This window comes from Echiichthys vipera, assembly GCF_963691815.1.
Source record: "Echiichthys vipera genome assembly, chromosome: 1".
Classification (NCBI taxonomy): Eukaryota; Metazoa; Chordata; class Actinopteri; order Perciformes; family Trachinidae; genus Echiichthys; species Echiichthys vipera.
This window is the reverse complement of record NC_139826.1, coordinates 21895451-21913710: the sequence shown is the minus strand read 5'-3', so window position 1 is coordinate 21913710 and position 18260 is coordinate 21895451. Positions and strand designations below refer to the sequence as shown.

At 38.0% G+C, this 18260-nt stretch overlaps 1 protein-coding gene across 2 annotated transcripts; it reads right to left on the bottom strand.

The window, feature by feature from the left end:
* Positions 1-11940: 11940 nt before the first annotated feature.
* Positions 11941-15835, bottom strand: irf8 (interferon regulatory factor 8). Of its 2 annotated transcripts, none has more exons than XM_083916449.1 (9): positions 15748-15835; positions 15392-15601; positions 14785-14968; positions 14500-14600; positions 14241-14298; positions 13773-13820; positions 13226-13618; positions 12957-13072; positions 11941-12815 (listed from the first exon to the last, which is right to left on the bottom strand). In XM_083916449.1, the coding sequence occupies exons 2-9, from the start codon at positions 15560-15562 to the stop codon at positions 12618-12620; spliced, it is 1269 nt and encodes a 422-aa protein (XP_083772575.1). In that variant the 5' UTR covers positions 15563-15601; positions 15748-15835; the 3' UTR covers positions 11941-12617. The 2 variants fall into 2 exon arrangements, with proteins under 2 accessions (XP_083772575.1, XP_083772576.1); XM_083916450.1 differs by having other exon boundaries at positions 15744-15780.
* Between the last annotated feature and the right edge of the window lie 2425 nt (positions 15836-18260).

The following is an 18260-nucleotide window of genomic DNA, read 5'->3' as shown; positions in this document are numbered from 1 at the left end:
TATTCCTTTTCATTTTTGTTAATTTTGCAAGATTAGACAGCTTGAGAGATGTACACTGCTTTCAACACATAATTGCTACCTCAAGCAAAAATATACAGTACTGTAATGAAAAAGCCATCAAAAATGTGAATACAAACCTCAACAAAGATTAAAGAAGGAAAAAAACTAGAGGCCACAAAACCACATAATAAAGAATACATGAAGAAAGAAAGAAAAAGAAAGAAAGAAAGAAAGAAAGAAAGAAAGAAAGAAAGAAAGAAAGAAAGAAAGAGAGAAAGAAAGAAAGAAAGAAAGAAAGAAAGAAAGAAAGAAAGCAGTGAATTGTACCTTTATACATATCTTCTCTTTATTAAACAGGGTTGTGGTTTGTTTTATGTATTGCAGATTATATTCTGACTATTTTAGTCTGACTCTTAATAATGTCATTTTTAAAAAATAACTTTGGTTTACTACACTTGTATGGTAACAATTACAGTAAAACACACTATAATTCAAATTGCGCTAGAATTTTACTGGACACATTTTCATGAGATGATTTGGTGCTAAAAAACCTGTACACACTTTTAGAATGAAGAATCAAACTTGGTGACCATATAACTGGTTATCATCTATTATTACTGTGTCTACCTATATCAAGCAGCTATATTTTGTTATAATATATGAACTACACTGTAATACGCTGTGCTAAAACTCCAGATGTAATGAATGAAAACTTCAAAATTGCGGCGTGAACAGTTGATGGCATTACTATATGTTGGGTCACATCACAAGGGCACAACGTTTTTGTTGTTTTGATTGAAAAATTCAGTCATCTTGTGTGATTCTTTTTTTTTTGGGGGGGGGTGATCTGGGGTCTTCTTACTGCAGGGCAGGGTATTGTGAGATGTGTGAGTATGTTTGTTATATATGTATATGTGCATGAAGGTGGAAGTCACCCCTCTTCTGACCTTCTTTGCGCCCAGGGGTCACACATTGTTCAGGAGGATGCAGACACCCAGGCTGATGGATGACCACTCAGGCTGTTTCCCTGGGTTCATATTTACTCGGGAAATCATAATTCACCCCCTGGGAGAGGCTAAAGGCGGACCAGGTCCTCTCGTCTGCTCCGCACTCATTTTCCCCTGGATCCAGGATGCGATGAAGAGGCTGAGAGATTGTCTGCCGTGGCTGAGCCTTAAGGGGAGGTGTAGTAAATCTTCAGCCACAGCTGTTCCGTCTTTAAATTCTACGGGCTGAGGACTAAGGCCCTTTATGGTACAACCAAAAATATAGCATGTTTTTTTTTTTTATGTGTCAAACATTAAAACTCATGTACACACATTCTTCATCATCAGAGGATGTGACAACAGGATGATACGGACATGACCCAGTGTTGAGTTTGAATGGGATTTTTTCTGCGCTGGAAAAGGCCTTGCGTGAACTCTTTGCAAGGTTCAAGGTCAACCATCTTGATTTGTGAATTCACACACTTTTTTTAACATCAAAGTATAACTGACAACCTCTGTCCATGTGAGAAACAAGAAAAAAAGCCCCCCTCTCATGGAAACATGCTTGTTTAAACCACTACGGAAACTCTCACATCCCCAAACTTTGAAGGAACTCTCTCAATTTCATGTCCAAAAATACAACTTGAACTACGCTGTTCGCACAGCCATGAAGTGTGGACAAGTGGGAGCCAGTACTTGACTCTAAATTCAGTGCTAAAAAAATTGAAAGCGTGAGCGGCATCTTCATTATGAAATATGTTGTCCATTAGTTTCCTCCACTTTACTACATAATGACATCATAGGTCACTCAGGCTACCTAATGGGGTCAATGACCAAGACTGATGATTCCTTAGCTCGGTGCACGCCATCGCCACCCGCGCTCTCTGCCAAGTATTCAATTAGGGTCGGTGAGTAATTGGGTGTAGATGAGGTAGAGATCGTCGTTAGGCTCAATGTGGAAAGTCTTGGAAATGTGTTGGTGTGCGTGTGTGTGTGACAGAGAAGGAGAGAGAGAGTCGCTGTCATGTCTTGAGTGACTTAGTAATAAAAAAAGACTTTCTAAACAAGCCACATAAACACTCAAGACGTCTTTGGAGCTGCACAGGGCTTCCCCACCATCTGCTTGTGAGGCTCATTAATTAAACTAAAGTTAACGGAAAAAGACACGAAAGCACATTAAATAGACGTTGAGCAGCCTTAGACTATTAAAACCTCACAAAACTATCCCTGGTATGAAAGCTATTCATTTCCAAAAGTCTACATTTTGCACTTTTTGGGGGAAATGCCAACTAAGATTCAGTAACTAACACAAAGTCTATTTTTTACAGCAAAGAACAACTTTAGAAGGATAAGCATAGTAACTTTAAAGGTCCCATATTGTAAAAAAGTGTGATTTTTGAGTACTCTAAAATTATAAAGCAGGTCTAGGGTGCTATATAAATACTCAGAAAGTATCAAAACGCTCAATCAACACAGAGAAATGCACACAGCCTGTATTCACAAACTGTCCCCAAACTGAGTCGTCAGGACTTCCATAGGGTTGTGATGTCATTACTATACTATATAGAGGTAGAAAGGGTTGTTACAGTCATTTCCCAGTTGCGATGAGGTTGCAGAGATGTAGAGAGCGCAAATGTGAAACCCCAAATACAAGTGTGAACCTGAAAATGGGTATAATATGTCACCTTGAACCTGAAACATACTGAGTATCTGTATCAGAGTGTGTTTTATGTGATTTCCAGACAAGATCAGAATTCAGTATCCTCCACAAGACAACAACCTTCGTTAATGTGTGCCCTTCCCCAATAACTTTCCCTTAATAACCTCCATTGAGACTCTTAAATCTCTTTTGACAGCAACAACCTCTTATCTATTTTTTTTCCTGTTTGCTTTTCCTTTATGCTCAGCAGTAATTGTTGAAATAACAACGGACAGGACAGACAGAGGGGAGCACAGATGTCAAGTTGAATAATCACAACATCTCTGATAATAAAGTCACATTGATGCTGTATGGAATTTATGCGGTGCAGACAATGCAAAATAATTGTGATTTATATCATTCTTGAGCTTCATTTATAAATGTTATTATCATGTTATAATAACTATAAAGTTTGTGCGCAAAATATTCTGCAGGGCAATCGCAAGAGAATATCTGCAATTGCAGTGGTCACGTGTATGGCCTCTCTAAGTTTTTAATGTAGCAGAAATAACAAATAAACAATTTGCCCAGAAAGCGCAAAGATAGATAGGATCTGCTTTTCCTCAAGGAATCACTTTGGAAAATGAGGGAATGGAATTAACTGTAGCGTCCATCAAGATGGGCAAGTAGAGCCAGGCCAAGTTTGTTAACAGTGGATGCAGCATTTGAGGATGAAAAATAGGAAAATATGTTTGAAAATAGAGGCAGCTTTCCATGCCACAACTAAAATTATGAACTCTGTGATTTCTACTAATTTAAGTCAGTGAAAAAATATCTAGGACATCTTAAATTTTGAACCGAAAGTGTTCAAACAAAAAGTCATAAAATAATTATAATATATATTTATATACATATATATATTATATTATATGTATATATATATATATATATATATATATATATAATATATATATATATATATAATTATAAAAATATGGTATGCAGTGAGAGAAAAAAACGATTAAACTTTATTTAGATATTCAATGATGAATAGTTTAGTACTTTTCTTTGAATTGAATAGAAGCTTTTATGTTACACGCATGTGGTTCAAAATACATTGCGTACATTTCAGAGCTTTGCGCTTTATTCTAACCTTTTTATCCAAATGCATGCGAAGAAATGTAGTGTGTGGATGATCTTTGGTTTTATATCGCCACTAGATGGCAACACAAAGCTGTAGTACCTTAATGTACCTTAGTGTAGTTTGTCCATGTTGTCGTTCATTCTTTGCTAACATCTTTGAGCAAAAACACAATAAAAAGCGAAAAAGATATTACAATTGATATATCTTTTGACAACAGTTCATCCTCCAACAACAAACTGCTTCCTCTTTTTTTTTATCAGTTTCACTGTCTCCTTCTCAGTCCTTTGAGCACCCTTATGACACAAGCCTTACTTTTTGCCCTGAGTTACATAAGCAGGACTTTCCAGTGTGCACTCTCTATTGATGTAAATTGTAAACTGTGCAAACCATCACGGTTAATAGAATTTCCGGTTCAGTGCTCCCCGGGGGGGCTTATACAGTTTGTCTCCTTCCATGGAACAGAGCAGAGAATGGTAACATGCAAATCTTGTGATAAAAATACATGTTAACCTCTCATCAGATAGCTGCTTTTAAACATGCAAATTGTTAACAATTTCTCCAAGTTTCAGTTTCCCTCTAGCAATCCAGATTTTTGTCAAACATGCATTTCTGTATCTGTTCACTGTAGCACAATCTATAAATCCAGGATGACACAGTATACCTACCACAGTTTCCAAATGAAATGAACTGGATACATTCACTAGATGATATTAGCACCATGCTGACAGGTAATTCCACCTCGGCCTCGTGATGGTCATCTTTGGATTCTGGTATTTAAGAAGGAAGTATGTACTGTCTCTGTACTTTCTATATGGCTTGTGGTCGGCACACAGCTTGGCTCACAGTCACCTTCAGCTGTACTGGAACCATTTTAGAGCAACTTTAAATAATCTCTATCCCAGTAGCACCTGCTGCCTGTCTAATGTGTGCTTCTTACTCAGAAAGAGGTTGTGTAATCAATGTGACTGATACAAAACCACGAAAATCCTCTTCCTCAATCAATAATGGAGTTGCATTTCATCAACCAGATGTTATAGCCCACAAAAAAAATACAAACAATTATTTAGGTAGTGTCGAAAAAATAACAAGATCTGCTATATACTTTGGTGCTGATGAGATCTTTTTTTGTTTAATATTTCTCTCTGCCATTTTCAAAAGGTATTTTTTTAAACATATATATTCAGCATACATTTATTTTTTTCAAAAAATGTAAATTTCTAATATTGAGACATTCCTTTTCTCAGGTATCTTTCTGTTACTTCATAACTATCACCTTTCTGGCCACATCCCGTCAGCTCTGTGCTTTGCATGTACACACACACACACACACACACACACACACTCACACACAAACACACAGCAAGCACTGAGCTGTGAGCTGCATGTCAATACAGCTCTCATGCTCCTCTGCCTCTGGTACCCCAGGGACTGTCACTCCACCCTGTTCTTCCCCTCCACCTAGACATACATCACCTTCTTAACTGATAAGTTTTGTTTTTCATGAATATGAAACAGAATTCTGCCATGCACATATTTTAGTTCTAACTTCCAAGGCAAGGCAGTAATTATAATATTAATTTATATAATATATTCCATATATTGATGGAAAAAACATGCACCAATACACTGCCCTCCTAGAAACAATCCTTAGCAAAAAATAAATAAACTTAACCAGTTATAATTATTATCACCACAGGTTCTAGGTGTACTGTAGTTCTGCATATGGTTTGTCCAAGTGGTGCTGGTGTGTGTCGGTACAATCAATGTCCAACACTATACTGTCCCTGTTCATTAAAGACGGGAGTTTGAGGAGGTGAGTGAGAAAGGACACCTTCTGGGAAAGCATGACAAAATAACTATTGGACTTTGTTAACGTGTAAATCTACATCTACATTTTAAAAATCAAACAGTTTAGGGACTTGTTTAGGTCTCATTATCCTGATCTCAAGCTGAACAAGGTCCAGAGCTGTGAAAACATGAAGAGGTCTATTGGGATGACTTTATATGCATCGGTTTTTCAAGCAGTACAAGGTGTCTTTTCATCAATAGAATTTAAAAAATCCATATTAAGACACACACAGACCTCAACTGTTTAGACCTGATCAAGAAGCATGTGAGTAGGCCTTGTAATGTTAAACATGATTAGCGAACAATTTCATGTAACATTACTTAAATCATCTAGGATTTTTTCCCGTAATGTTCCCTGTCCCTAACCCCCCCAAGACGCTCCTTTAGGGTTGATCACAGAAGGCGTACATTGAAAATGGTCCCCACGCAATGTTAAATAGGTGATAACGGCCTTGCTGCACTGAACAACTGTTCCCTCCTATTCATATTTAATTCCCATAAACCAAAGTTTGGTGGCTTAAATTGTCTAAATCTTTTTCGACAGCTGGCCTCTGTGTTGACTGTTCCTCTTTTTAGGGGAGAAGTTGTGAGCTCTTCCTGTGTTTCCTGTCCAGAGACAGATCAGGCGGTCAAGGATCACTCTTCTCAAAGAGTGCAGCAACCAGGATAGAGACTGATGCAATTCTCAGCTGTCGCCTCACCCACTTATGCACAAACAATGTACCTATTCTGCTTCTTTGAAATGACTTTGAATACAGGCCTGTGGTCACTTTAGATTTTGTACACTAACAGATTTTACATGTAGTTTAGCCATACATTATAACGTAATCTACTGTATTTACTGATTTGACCTGTGTTTATTTTGAACTTGATACATGTTAGCTGTTGGCATATGGGACTGACTCAAATTAAAAGTTGCTCACAATAGGTACAAAGATAACCTTTGCCCTATTATCCTGTGTGTTTGCGAGGTCTTTAGCACATTAAAGAGGAACACCATCTAAATTAAGAATTCCAATATGTTATTACCATAGCCTAGAAAAGTTTAATCAATATTTGTGAACATGAGCTACTGTCTCAAACATGCGATGTCATCATGTATAAAGTCTACCCCATAGACAATGAATCAGGGACTGATTTTGTTTGTTTTCTTTTGAGCTATTAGCTTTATTCTATTGCAGTGTTGTCAACTGTGAAACAGAAAATGTCCCCATATACTCAGAACGTTCCCCGTGGTGCGCTCAGTATCATCTATAACATCTCCTAATTCAGTGTCTACGGAGCAACTCCACACTTTATACTTCATGACATCACCATTTGAGTTGTAGCACTCTAGATTTTGGATTTGGGTTAGAGTTAGGAGATTTGTTCTTGTTTAATTTTTTTTTTTTTATTGTCTTAGACCATAGGAATAACATGTATGCATTTTGATAACGAGTGTATTTGCCCTTTAAAACTGTGTCCATCGAAGGAAGGTTGTTGATATATAAGAGAATTTTGTTGTTTGATATTTTGATTTCCCGTAAATCAGCATACTTCCTTATCTTCACTTTTACATGAGAATCTTTCCTGCTGCCTCACACAATTTCCGTTTTTGCACAAATCAGTATATCTGTCTTGTTGTCTTCAATATAGATGTTAATTAAAAAGATTATTTACAGTACAGTATCTGAGTATATAAGAGTACTCATATACTGTACATAAATACTTTTAAGCAGTTTTTACAGCTCTGCATTCGAGATTATGAACAGTTTAACTCTGAAAAAAACATCCGTAGGTACGAGGCTTTTTGGTTTAAAGGACATGAACTGATACTGAGTAGGGGATATGATCTTTGATCAGTGGCTACCATGGTGTGTGTGTGTGTGTGTGTGTGTGTGTGTGTGTGTGTGTGTGTGTGTGTGTGTGTGTGTGTGTGTGTGTGTGTGTGTGTGTGTGTGTTTAGGCTATGTGTGTGCGGTTAGGTGGCTTTCTCCCTGCGTCCCAGGATGTGGTCTCCCCGTCCACCTGTCTCTCCACTCATGGCGTCCTCAGTGCTCTCCCAGTTCCTCTCTGGATGCCTATTCTCATCTCACCCCACACTGATTCTAAACCAGCATTCTCCCCAGAGACACCACCAACGCCTTCAACACTGCCGCTTGCACAACACAACCTGTTCATGGTAATCACAACGTCCCTCCACAGCGATTTTTTGCATACGTTTTGTCTGGCTCACCTGGCACAACATGAATGAGGCCTGTAATTAGGCTACAGTCATAACATAACTGACTTTTTTTTAGCTTGACAAAATATTTATAACAACCCAAGAAAACAACGTGTTTGATGAAGCCATTTTAAATGCTAGAACTTGTGATTGTTCATGCTAAATTCAAGCTGATCCATGCGGTGGAAAACAACAGCAGCTCAACTGAAAGGTCAGTGCTGAGCCTGCAGCCAAACTCCGGTACTGAGGAGTCAGCAATACAGACAAATCCGGAAACAACAAAAATAGACAATGTAATTCCTTTAATCTCATTTTGCAGTTATTCTCCTTTTTGCTTGATTTCCTTGAAGCGCTGCTTTTCACAAAATAGGTACTGCTTCCTTTAAGCGGCTACTGTACAACACAGTATATTGAAATGTTATGGAGCAAATGGCCATGGTTACGTATGCTGGCAACATCAGTTCTGTTTGTCACTCGTCTCTAATGATTTATTGTGGGAAGCCTCAGACGCCACAAAGAGATGTTGCAATACAAAGAGAACCACATTGCAGACACTGGAAATGTGACAGAAAAGAGACTCTGTTAGCAGAAATACAGGCAAACATGTGTCTTCTTCTCTTCCTTCTGCACTACCCACAGAGGTGGGGGAAAAAGTCGAATTGTCCTCTTAAGTAAAATTGTCAATAACGCAATACTATACTTTGAAAGTGGTACTTTAAAAAATCTGACATAAGTATAACTATAGTAGTTTCCAATAAACTGAGCAACAGAAAAAAAAGTACTCTAAAAATGTTTCCTCCTCCAGTCCTTCGTGTGTCTGTTGAGATTTTACTGTCTCTCAGACACATTCACAGCTGCACCCTGTGTTTGACCAGGAGAAAAACATATGCAATAATGTCCTTAACAGAAAGAAGTAGGCCTACAGCAATTTAATCCTCTGGTATGACTATACCATTTTGTCTGGAACATCCTTGTGATATGTCTGATAAGATAAATAGCCAAAACATTGGCAAAAACATTTGATTTACATTTATACATTTACACCGAAAAGAACAGACTGAAATATTAAAAAAAAACAAAAAACACATACATTCTTGCTGAGAGTTAAATCAATGTACAGTCATGGGCGGCTTATGAGACAATGGGCACATATATGCAAAAGGCCCCACTACCTTTCCTACATGGGAACAAGACACTTTATAGTTGTTTAACCTCTCTTTGTAGTCATTTTGTGCCTCTTTGTAGTCATTTTGTGTCTCTTTGTTGTTGTTTCCCCTTTTCCATAGTTGTTGGTATGTGTTTCATTCAGTATCAGATCCATGTGTATGGTCGCTATAAAGAGATTCTGCAGAGAAATGTAGAATTTGTAGGAAACGAGACAAGTTTTGGGTACTAGAAGCAGTCTTGTTTCCATTTGTAGTTCGAGTAGTGTTTACCAATCACGTTTGAGCATGCTTTGGTTGCATGCAGGTAAACAGTCCGTGTGGAGAGCAAAAGAGGCGAAACGCATTGGCCAAAATGCAATCATTGAACCCATCGACAATTTAGCTTTTTATTGGCTTTTTCTTAGTCTTGCCCAGATATCTGCTGGCTGCACAGGAAAGCCGGAAATATTAGCTGTTGCCCCCAGAGGCTTAATTGTCATCAGATAGATGACAGATAGCCAATGGATTCCGAGATTGTGTACTCTACTAGCTACCACAGGCAGGTAAGCTTAGCAGGAGGACCATATGCTTCACTACTACTATCAGTCATGATGATTTTCAAAACAGAATAGCAAAGTGATCAACACTGGAACAAAAATTTAAAATAATGAGACAGACTTAGACAAACATATTTTTTAGTACAACACAGAATAAAACTGTAAAACGAAATGAACCCAAAACAGAATTATTCACTCTGAATATTATTCACCTAAACTTTCTATATTCAAATGATCCAGTTTTCTTGTTATACATATTTTGTTCAAACTAACATTTGTACCCAGATATTATACAAGGCTTTGATTCCAAGATCACAAATACAGTCGTTATATCCCTGATTATCGGTTTATACGTGTATCATAAATACATTATTGTAACGTAGCCTTAGACATTCTATTTGGGGTGTGGGGGTAGCATCAGTTTCCTGTGACAGTTTTTGAAGTAAGTTCCTGTTCTGTGGAACTTAGACAGAACTCCCCCATATAGACAACCACACATGCGTGCCCACACCATACACACGCACACACACACACACACAAACACACACAGAGCGACAACATTCCACCTGTGTTTTTATTCAGTGAACCATTGATTGAATATTCTAATTTAAGTGAAAGGTTTTATCCAGAGATGTCATATGAAAAGCACATGACTTCTTTCACTATGTGATCTATGAGTCACACAGCAAACCTTTTTTTTAATAGTTTAAAAAGTCTGTCTTAAAAAGTATGTGTATGGACAACTAAAGTGTCGTATTAGGCTACAAGTTGTATTATTTTTTTATTCAAGAGACCTTACATTAATTTTCACCTCATTTTTTGTTAGTATACATTTATTGCATTTATTTTGGCGATTTTTTTTTTGTTTACAAAGAAAACCTTACATTAGTATATATTTATTTCAAGCTTTAGTTATTCAGGCAATTTCCACAGAGAGCCATGCTGTCTTTTGGTTTGAATTTATAGTGATATTTGTGCAGTATACGTGGCAGCATTTATAATGGCCATTAGAAACCCAGGCCTGGAACTGAAAATGTTTCTTTGTGGCTGTTTTGTGTGTGTGTGTGTGTGTGTGTGCGTGTGTACATAATGCTTACTCCAAAAATGTTGTGGGCACCACCCAGCCAATATTGCCACTAAACAGCCAGTTTGACGTATGAGATGACACAAGTCATTTGTCCCCTGGTCTTTAATGACCAACTGCGTGAGACAGGAGAACAACAAGGGATGTCGGTGTCTCATTGTGAATCACTTGGCTTCAGTTGGTCATCTCTCTTCCTGTCCTTTCTCTGTTACTCAGCCGGGTCCGAGAGTTTCCCCGCTGTAGGCAGTAGATCCTTCTTTTAGTTTCATACAGTGTTTTAGTTTCATCATTCCTGAGCCGGAGTAATAAACAGTATGTATTCATGACAATAGTGGTGTTTCCTCTGAACCGTGAAGTGCTTTGTTGTTGTCACAAAAGAACTGGATGCCTTTTTAATGAAGACTTCCCTGATCGTGTGATAAGACTCTTTTTTTAACTACATTTTTCATTTTAATCTTTAGTATTTCCTCATTTGTCCCAGATTATGTGAAGTTCACATCATAATTGTTCATGTTTGCAGAAATTGTAGATTCATGTGAAATTTGCTTCAACCTCTTCAACCGTACAGATACATGTATTGCGTGCAGCCAAGCATTGTTCAGACCACAAGAGTCACATTTCAAATTCTAATCTAGATCCGATATCTATCAAGATTCTTAATGAGCTGGACTCAATTAAGGAGAAATGTGGTTGAAATTATGCACCAGGTATCTAAATGTTTCTGCTTGATCTAATGGTGCAGGCACTAAACACTATTGTGCATTTGAATGGTTCATCCATCATGCATGATAAAGTCATTTGAGCATTGAAACAAGCATACAGAAAATAATACCTGAAATGCACCAATGGTTTGTATTTACTTCACTTGGGGGATTTCAAGTTGCAGAGCCTCCCATTAGGTAGGTAATCCATGTCAGGTTTACTTTTCAAAAGTTGTCAAAGTTATGTTATCCTTGTTGGTGTTTATGCAGTAACAGAGTATATAGAGCCAAGGTTATAGTTGCACTTGCACATACTGATTGTAATACTGTAAAGATAAATCAAATGGTTGAAATGGCTGCCTGGATAGTAAAAATGGGAAGCAGACCTTTGTCTGAGAGAGGCCCACGGTCTCAGACTCTGAAAAACCCTGAGCTATATGCACATTTAACACGATGACATTTATTGACCCAATTAAGCGGCTACTATACACGTTTGTATAGGTCACTTCTGTAATAATTCAACAAAAAAAATGAAATGAAACACAGTTAGTAGTAGTTCAATACAAACTTTACTAGAAATGCAATTTATAAAAAACAGTCTGATAGTAAAACCTATCAATCTCTCTAATATAATGTAACATTGCATCCATGCAATATTTTACCCACTGATATTAAGATTTTCTTTTTATTTACTGTAAGAAATAGAAAAATATATGACAAAATATCAATTTGGTCTGTTAATTAAAAACGGTCATCACACAAGGAAGCAACTCAACTGCAAAAACAAAAAGGATATTGCATATGAAAAATAAAATGAATTGAGAACTAAATTGCATCTATCAAACTGTTGTCATGCTGTAACAAGGCTTTGAGTAAGAGGCCTTACAGATATATATGTTACCAGAATGAATCTGTTCTGAAGGCATTGCAACACTTGAGTTGTGTTTAACAAAAAAAAGCTTTTTTTCTCTTGAGATGGATGATCACAATCTTACAATAAAAAAGCAGAATTTGAGAATTTCAGTTTATGTAAGCACTGTACATCAAAAAATATATACATTTCTGATATACAAAATATTAGGGACATCTTAATATTGAGTTTTAGCTTAAAAGTCCTACTGTAAGAGATTTGCTCACCCTTATATTTATGTCTACACTGTGATTAGTATAAATTCAAAAAGTCTATATTATTTGTGATACTGGCTTTCACCTGAATGCATGTCAGAAAACTAAGGAATGTCCCTAATATGTTGTACATTCAGTCCGGTAGATGCCGAAGAGCATCTGGCAGACGTGTTGCTGCTTATAGTTCATGCAGTGATTGGCATGTTGTCCCTGTAGCATGCTGACCTCTGGGGGGCACTGTAGCTGCACAAGTCCTGGTAGATGCGGGCCATCTGGTCACTGGCCACATTATCAGACATCTCCAGGCTTGGGTTGTTGCAGTAAAGCGGGGGGCGCCGCACGTTCACTGCCTCCAGCAGGTGTTGGCAGTTCACCATAGTGATCTACCATTGGGAACAGAAATATGTGCTTTCATTGTCAACAGCATCTAACATTCAATCCAATTTTTAGGTTGAAAAAGACTCATGTTGCTCAATCAGTAAAATGTTTGAATGAGACACTTGTTGTGACTTCATGGGCCTCACCTGCACAATTATGAGTTTGCTCTTGGCATTGCTGAGATCATAGAGCTCTTCTCCAAAACACAAAGTCACTGTAGGATCAGGAGCAGGAAACTGACCCTCCTGGTACAGCTGTAGAGCTGGAATGAACAAAGTATGTGAACAGCTGTTTAGACAATCTTTGCAAGTCATGTCTATTATGATGTTGCTTGCTTTAAGCTTTGGTGAGAAATGCATTTGTTTTTCATTGATTTTGACTCCTCTGGGCTTTCAAATACACGTAAAAGGCTCACCTTGAAGAAACTTCCCTGTGTCAAAAATCTTGACTACAGCATCCCTCTCAAGTTTACAAGGCATGGAGCTGTATTGTGAGCCCACTTCACCCAGCCCGCTCCAGAAGACACGGCTCTGGCACAGCCGTTTGATGAAGATGCCCTCTTGGTTGGCACGGACCAGCACACCTCTCTCCAGGTGGCCCAGGAGCTTGCGTGTGACATGGCGCTGGCGGTCATACTCGATGAGTTCAGCAGGAGGAAAATGAACATTCTGCATGCTGTCTGAACTGTATAGGGCGCTACGACCCAGTGGCTGTTGTGGGGAGATCCGGCAGCCTTCAGGATGACTAACCGGCGTGGTGTGGATCAACTTCCCTCCATAGTAGAAACTGATCAACATCTGGGAGAAAGCTGGAGAAGAGAACATTTAGTGAGCTTTGCAAATAAAAACAATGACTGAATGCATGTGGCCTGCATGTTGTAATCTACTTGTGTTATTATTATTAAGGCTTAACTATAGATCTGATGTTCTTATGACGCTTTTATGGTTAAAACAAATAATCACCTGAACTGAGATTGCCTGACGGCAAAGGGTCCTGAGGCAGAGCAAAAGCTGTGAAATACAGGAGGAGGAGATGAGTTATTACCACATTGGACATGACCACATTGTCATGTCATTATTTTGCTGAATCATCAGAAATACCATTTCTCCAGCACAATCTCAAAAGAAATAATCCTCTAAGTCAGCAAAGTTCAACAGGATATTAGTCAATTCTTCCATTGCAGAATTCAACAGAATAAAACCTCTATTTAGCACCCACAATCACAGGGACGTGTCATTAAGCTTTCCACTGTGGTTATTTTCAAAGACATTAACGCTCATATGAAGACGGAACAGTCCTTGAGAAGTGAGACAAAAGGCAGAGAAATGCCTGGACAGGCTTCTAACCACAATGCTGCCTGAACTGTGAACAGCTTAGTCAGAGGGGTATGTATGTGTTGTACTGTAAAGTGGTAGAAAAGGTTGTTTTACCATTGATGCTGCCTTGGGACCAGTACTCGGGACTGGTCTGGATGCTACAGCCTTCCTCCTGCAAAAAGACAACAACGTTGAGCTGTTGACAACAAAGCACCTTTGTACACTTCAAAGTCATGCAGACTAAGAGGGAGCGTGGGCATGCTCGGTGCAACAAGTGTCAGATGCAACAGTGTGGTAATGTGTGTGTTTGTGTGTATGTGTGTGTGTGTGTGTGTGTGGGGGGGGGGGGGGTAAAAGTTGTTTAAAGTCTCACCTCTTTAATGAACTCCTCTATCTCTGCAGGGCTGCAGTCCATGTCAGTGATATCACCAGAGCTGTTGGTAGCTGCCATGGGCATCACTGAGCTTTTGCCATCTGTAAGTGAAAGAAGAATACATTATGACTGTGTTCATGTTACCAACATGTAACTTATTTTCACGATTCATAATTATTACATGGAGGTATCCATGGATGATTTTGATCCTGGAACATGCATTGCACTGAGAACATTTTGGGAAAAAAACATCGTCAAAGGTCATCAATTTGGTAATAAACTCACTCTTCTGCTCTTCCTCAGGTACAATGCGGTAGACTTTATAGGGCTCAGAGATGTCCAGCTGCGACCTTTCTGTCACCTCCTCAAAGTCAGGGCTCTTATTCAGGGCACAGCGGAGTCTGGTCTTCCATGTTGCAGGCTCAGCCTTGTCGCCCTCCTTAAACTTGCCTTTAAAGACAGCCCAGGCCTGTGAAGGGACAAAACAAATACAAAGATGGAATTTTACCGGATGAAAGTTAATTCTTCAGGAAAATGTGTAATAGAATTAGAATTATTAGAAAGAATAAAAGGAAATATGATTTAATTGTTGTCAATATAACATTTACAATTTTAGTGTGGAAATAGCATTGATGCTTTACTCGGCTATAGCGTTATTAAAAAAATAAATACATGTATTGTTTTTTTGTTAAAGTTATGCTTCATACGCTATAAACAAACGATAACAATGACATTTAAAGGTCTATATGAGATTTTCCACTAGGTCACAAATGAACTAGACTTGAAGAAGCCCATGATAAGTTTTGGTTTTACGCGCAGCGCTCCGCGTAAAACCAAAACTCCATCTACTACAGTAATGTATCGATGGGACTACACGAGAGTGCTGTCAAACCTTAAAAATGGATGCGTCTACTTCTTGGTTGTAATCCTGTTTCCCGGCGTGTTTCCACGGAATTCGGAACATAGTGTGGCTGTCATCCTCCCACTGCAGTCCAGAGTACTGTCCGCTCTGGATCTGCTCCACCAGCCACTGCTTCAGTCTCCGACCTCCCGTGTTTGACATCTTGATGGAGAAAAGTTGTTTGGGGGATTGTTCTTGTACCTAAATATGTAGGATAACTCATTATAGTATTTAAAAATATTAGGTTTACTAATTACATTTATCTCATATTATTATAATGTATCTTTAATCAAGGCAAAACGTATACATACTATTTCAGATTATAAATGAAAAGTTTACGCACTTACAGTTTGATGAGCAGCTGATTTCTTGGCCTTGTGAGTGATATCCTGAGATGTTGATAGATGGCTCACTGTCAGATTTAATCAAGTGAGTTGTCCCGGACACATGCCTATCAAGTTTATCGTGCTCCGTGTTATGAATGAAATAGCTGGGAGATGATTTGACAACGCTACCTCCCTCTGACCAATGAGTGTGTTGAAGCTTCAGCAGGACAGCCCATTCCGGAAGTTTTTTTCTCCTAACTGCGGGTATTTACAAGAAATGGCCTGACACAAACGATGGTTGTAAAGCTGCTGCCCACGCTCAGAGCTACGCACAATAAACCCGGAGAGTCACAAGTTACCTTGTGCTGTGGGGGATTTCTGCTCTCCAAGGTAACGAGTCCCTCCAACGCCCTCTCAGTACGGATGAGAAACCACAGAAAGAGTGTTGTGCGGGTACAGTAGCTAATGATGGTGAAGAAGGAGGGCTCCACATGTCCTCTGGGACATATCCTTATCTTATTATAAAGTCGACTATGATGGTGGGAAACTCTATATGCTGAATAGCAGGATATAAATAAACACACACAAAAAAGCCACGTTATATTTCTATCCACCAGCTAATTTATTATTTATTTATTTATTATACATCATGCTATCAACGTTGTAAATGGAGTGTTTTACCAGAGCCAGTTCTCATAATTTACTCCCACTGTCATTCCTCCATAAGGTCATAATATTCCTGGAATATTCTTCTGGAAACTCATGCAGAGCTGAAAATTGATTATTTTGATTAATGATGAATTCAATAACAGTAATAAAAGAAATAATATTTAAATAAATTGTAAATAAATACATATTATAAATATTTTTTTCATTTTATTGACTCATTTATTTATTTTCTATTTCATTCTGTTTGTAAAGATGTAATGGCTATGCTGCAACTGTTTCATGCTTTGAACAGATAACTAAAATAGGAAAAATATATGATATATATATACATATATATGTATATACATATATGTATATGTTCATATGGGCTTAGTACATTAAGATTTAAATATATGAAAGCCATTCTCAAGCGCACTAATGTTTCATAAGTAGTTGCAGCATTTTTTGGGTTGATACCATTTGTTACGCAGAATTGATGCACAATTTAACAGTTTTTTTTACGACTTGAGAATTCAGAAAAATGGTCCAACCAAATACCACATTAGGCACCAAGACATGGAGGAGCTCCATAGAAGAATCCATGCTTTGATTTGGGATCAAAACCATTTGACATTTAGAGACTTCTACAAGAATTGCTTTTTTTTGGGCGTTTGGATTGGGAGCACTTGGTTGTGTAAAGTGCTCAGAAACCTTCTTATTGTCAGTATACCTAGGTCTCTAGTTTATGGTTGTAACGGTCCATGAGGCTGTGATTATCCTAGAGGTCACAATAGTTCAGTTTATACAGTGAGCTCAAGTTTAAAAAAAGTGGGGAGTCTCAGCTTTCCAGTCATACCCAATTTATGTAATTTATGGCCCCCATATGCAGAAATGTTTAAATACTCCATTTCCATGTTGCTGTTTTTTTGCCTCAAACTGTTTGTGATTATCATACAGTTGGCATGTCTGTAAAGAGGAGACTTGTGGGTACTCATAAATCCCATTTTCATTCAGATATCTTGAGGTCAGAGGTCAAGAGACCCCTTTGAAAATTTCCCTCACCAAAATTTGGCCAAACTTTGAAGCATTACTTAGTCGCTTTACCGATAATCTAGCATTATTGATACCAAAGGGTTCCTTAGATCATCTAGTTTCATGTGATACCAATATATTCAATATATTCACTGATGCGATGCAAGGGGATGATTATTAAACAGATTACACTGAACAGATCCTCATTTACAACTGCATGTCCTTCCAGTATTACCCATTGCTAGATTCACAGTAAGTCTGAATGTAGGCTTTCTGTTGAGTTAACACAAGCTCATATCAAAATAAACCCATTAAGGTATAGGAATATTATGCTAAAGAATGTATTTATTTCTAAAATTTGACAATTCATTTCAATTCAGAAGATGGAGATACACTAAGAGTTATGTACACGCGATGCAACCCCACTGGCCTCCTCAACAGAAATACATTCCAAAGAAACTAGTCAGTGTATTCGTTGGAAGATTTCTATGAGGGCATGTTGATGTTCTTCAGAAAGTGAAAACCGTGAGGAAGCATTTCTGATAAGTTTCATGTCTTGATATGCATCTTCAGCACAGGGCAAAATTAACCACAGGACTGATTTGGAATCACAATTATGGGGGAAAGATTAGGCAATGTACGAAATCTGAAAAAAAAAAAACAGAGAAGTAATTGTTTTAGGTAGGTAGAATAATGTTTTTTAAATGTGTTTGACTGTAACTGTGATTCAAATACACTATAATCTTTCCCTAATAAACAACTGATGAGTGATATCATCCGCCAGCTATAGTCTACCTTTAAATTCAAATAATCAGGTACTGTTTTAACTTCACTTAATACAGGTTCATCTCTTC

Bases quoted from the DNA above. Each gene is read 5' to 3' on its own strand.
- irf8 (XM_083916449.1), bottom strand. From the start codon at position 15,562: ATGTCAAACACGGGAGGTCGGAGACTGAAGCAGTGGCTGGTGGAGCAG. The intron at 13,619-13,772 runs GTGATTATTTGT...TCTCTTCTCCAG, and splicing joins GTCAGGCAATCTCAGTTCAG to CTTTCTCCCAGATGTTGATC. The intron at 13,073-13,225 runs GTGAGCCTTTTA...TGTTCATTCCAG, and splicing joins CACAGGGAAGTTTCTTCAAG to CTCTACAGCTGTACCAGGAG.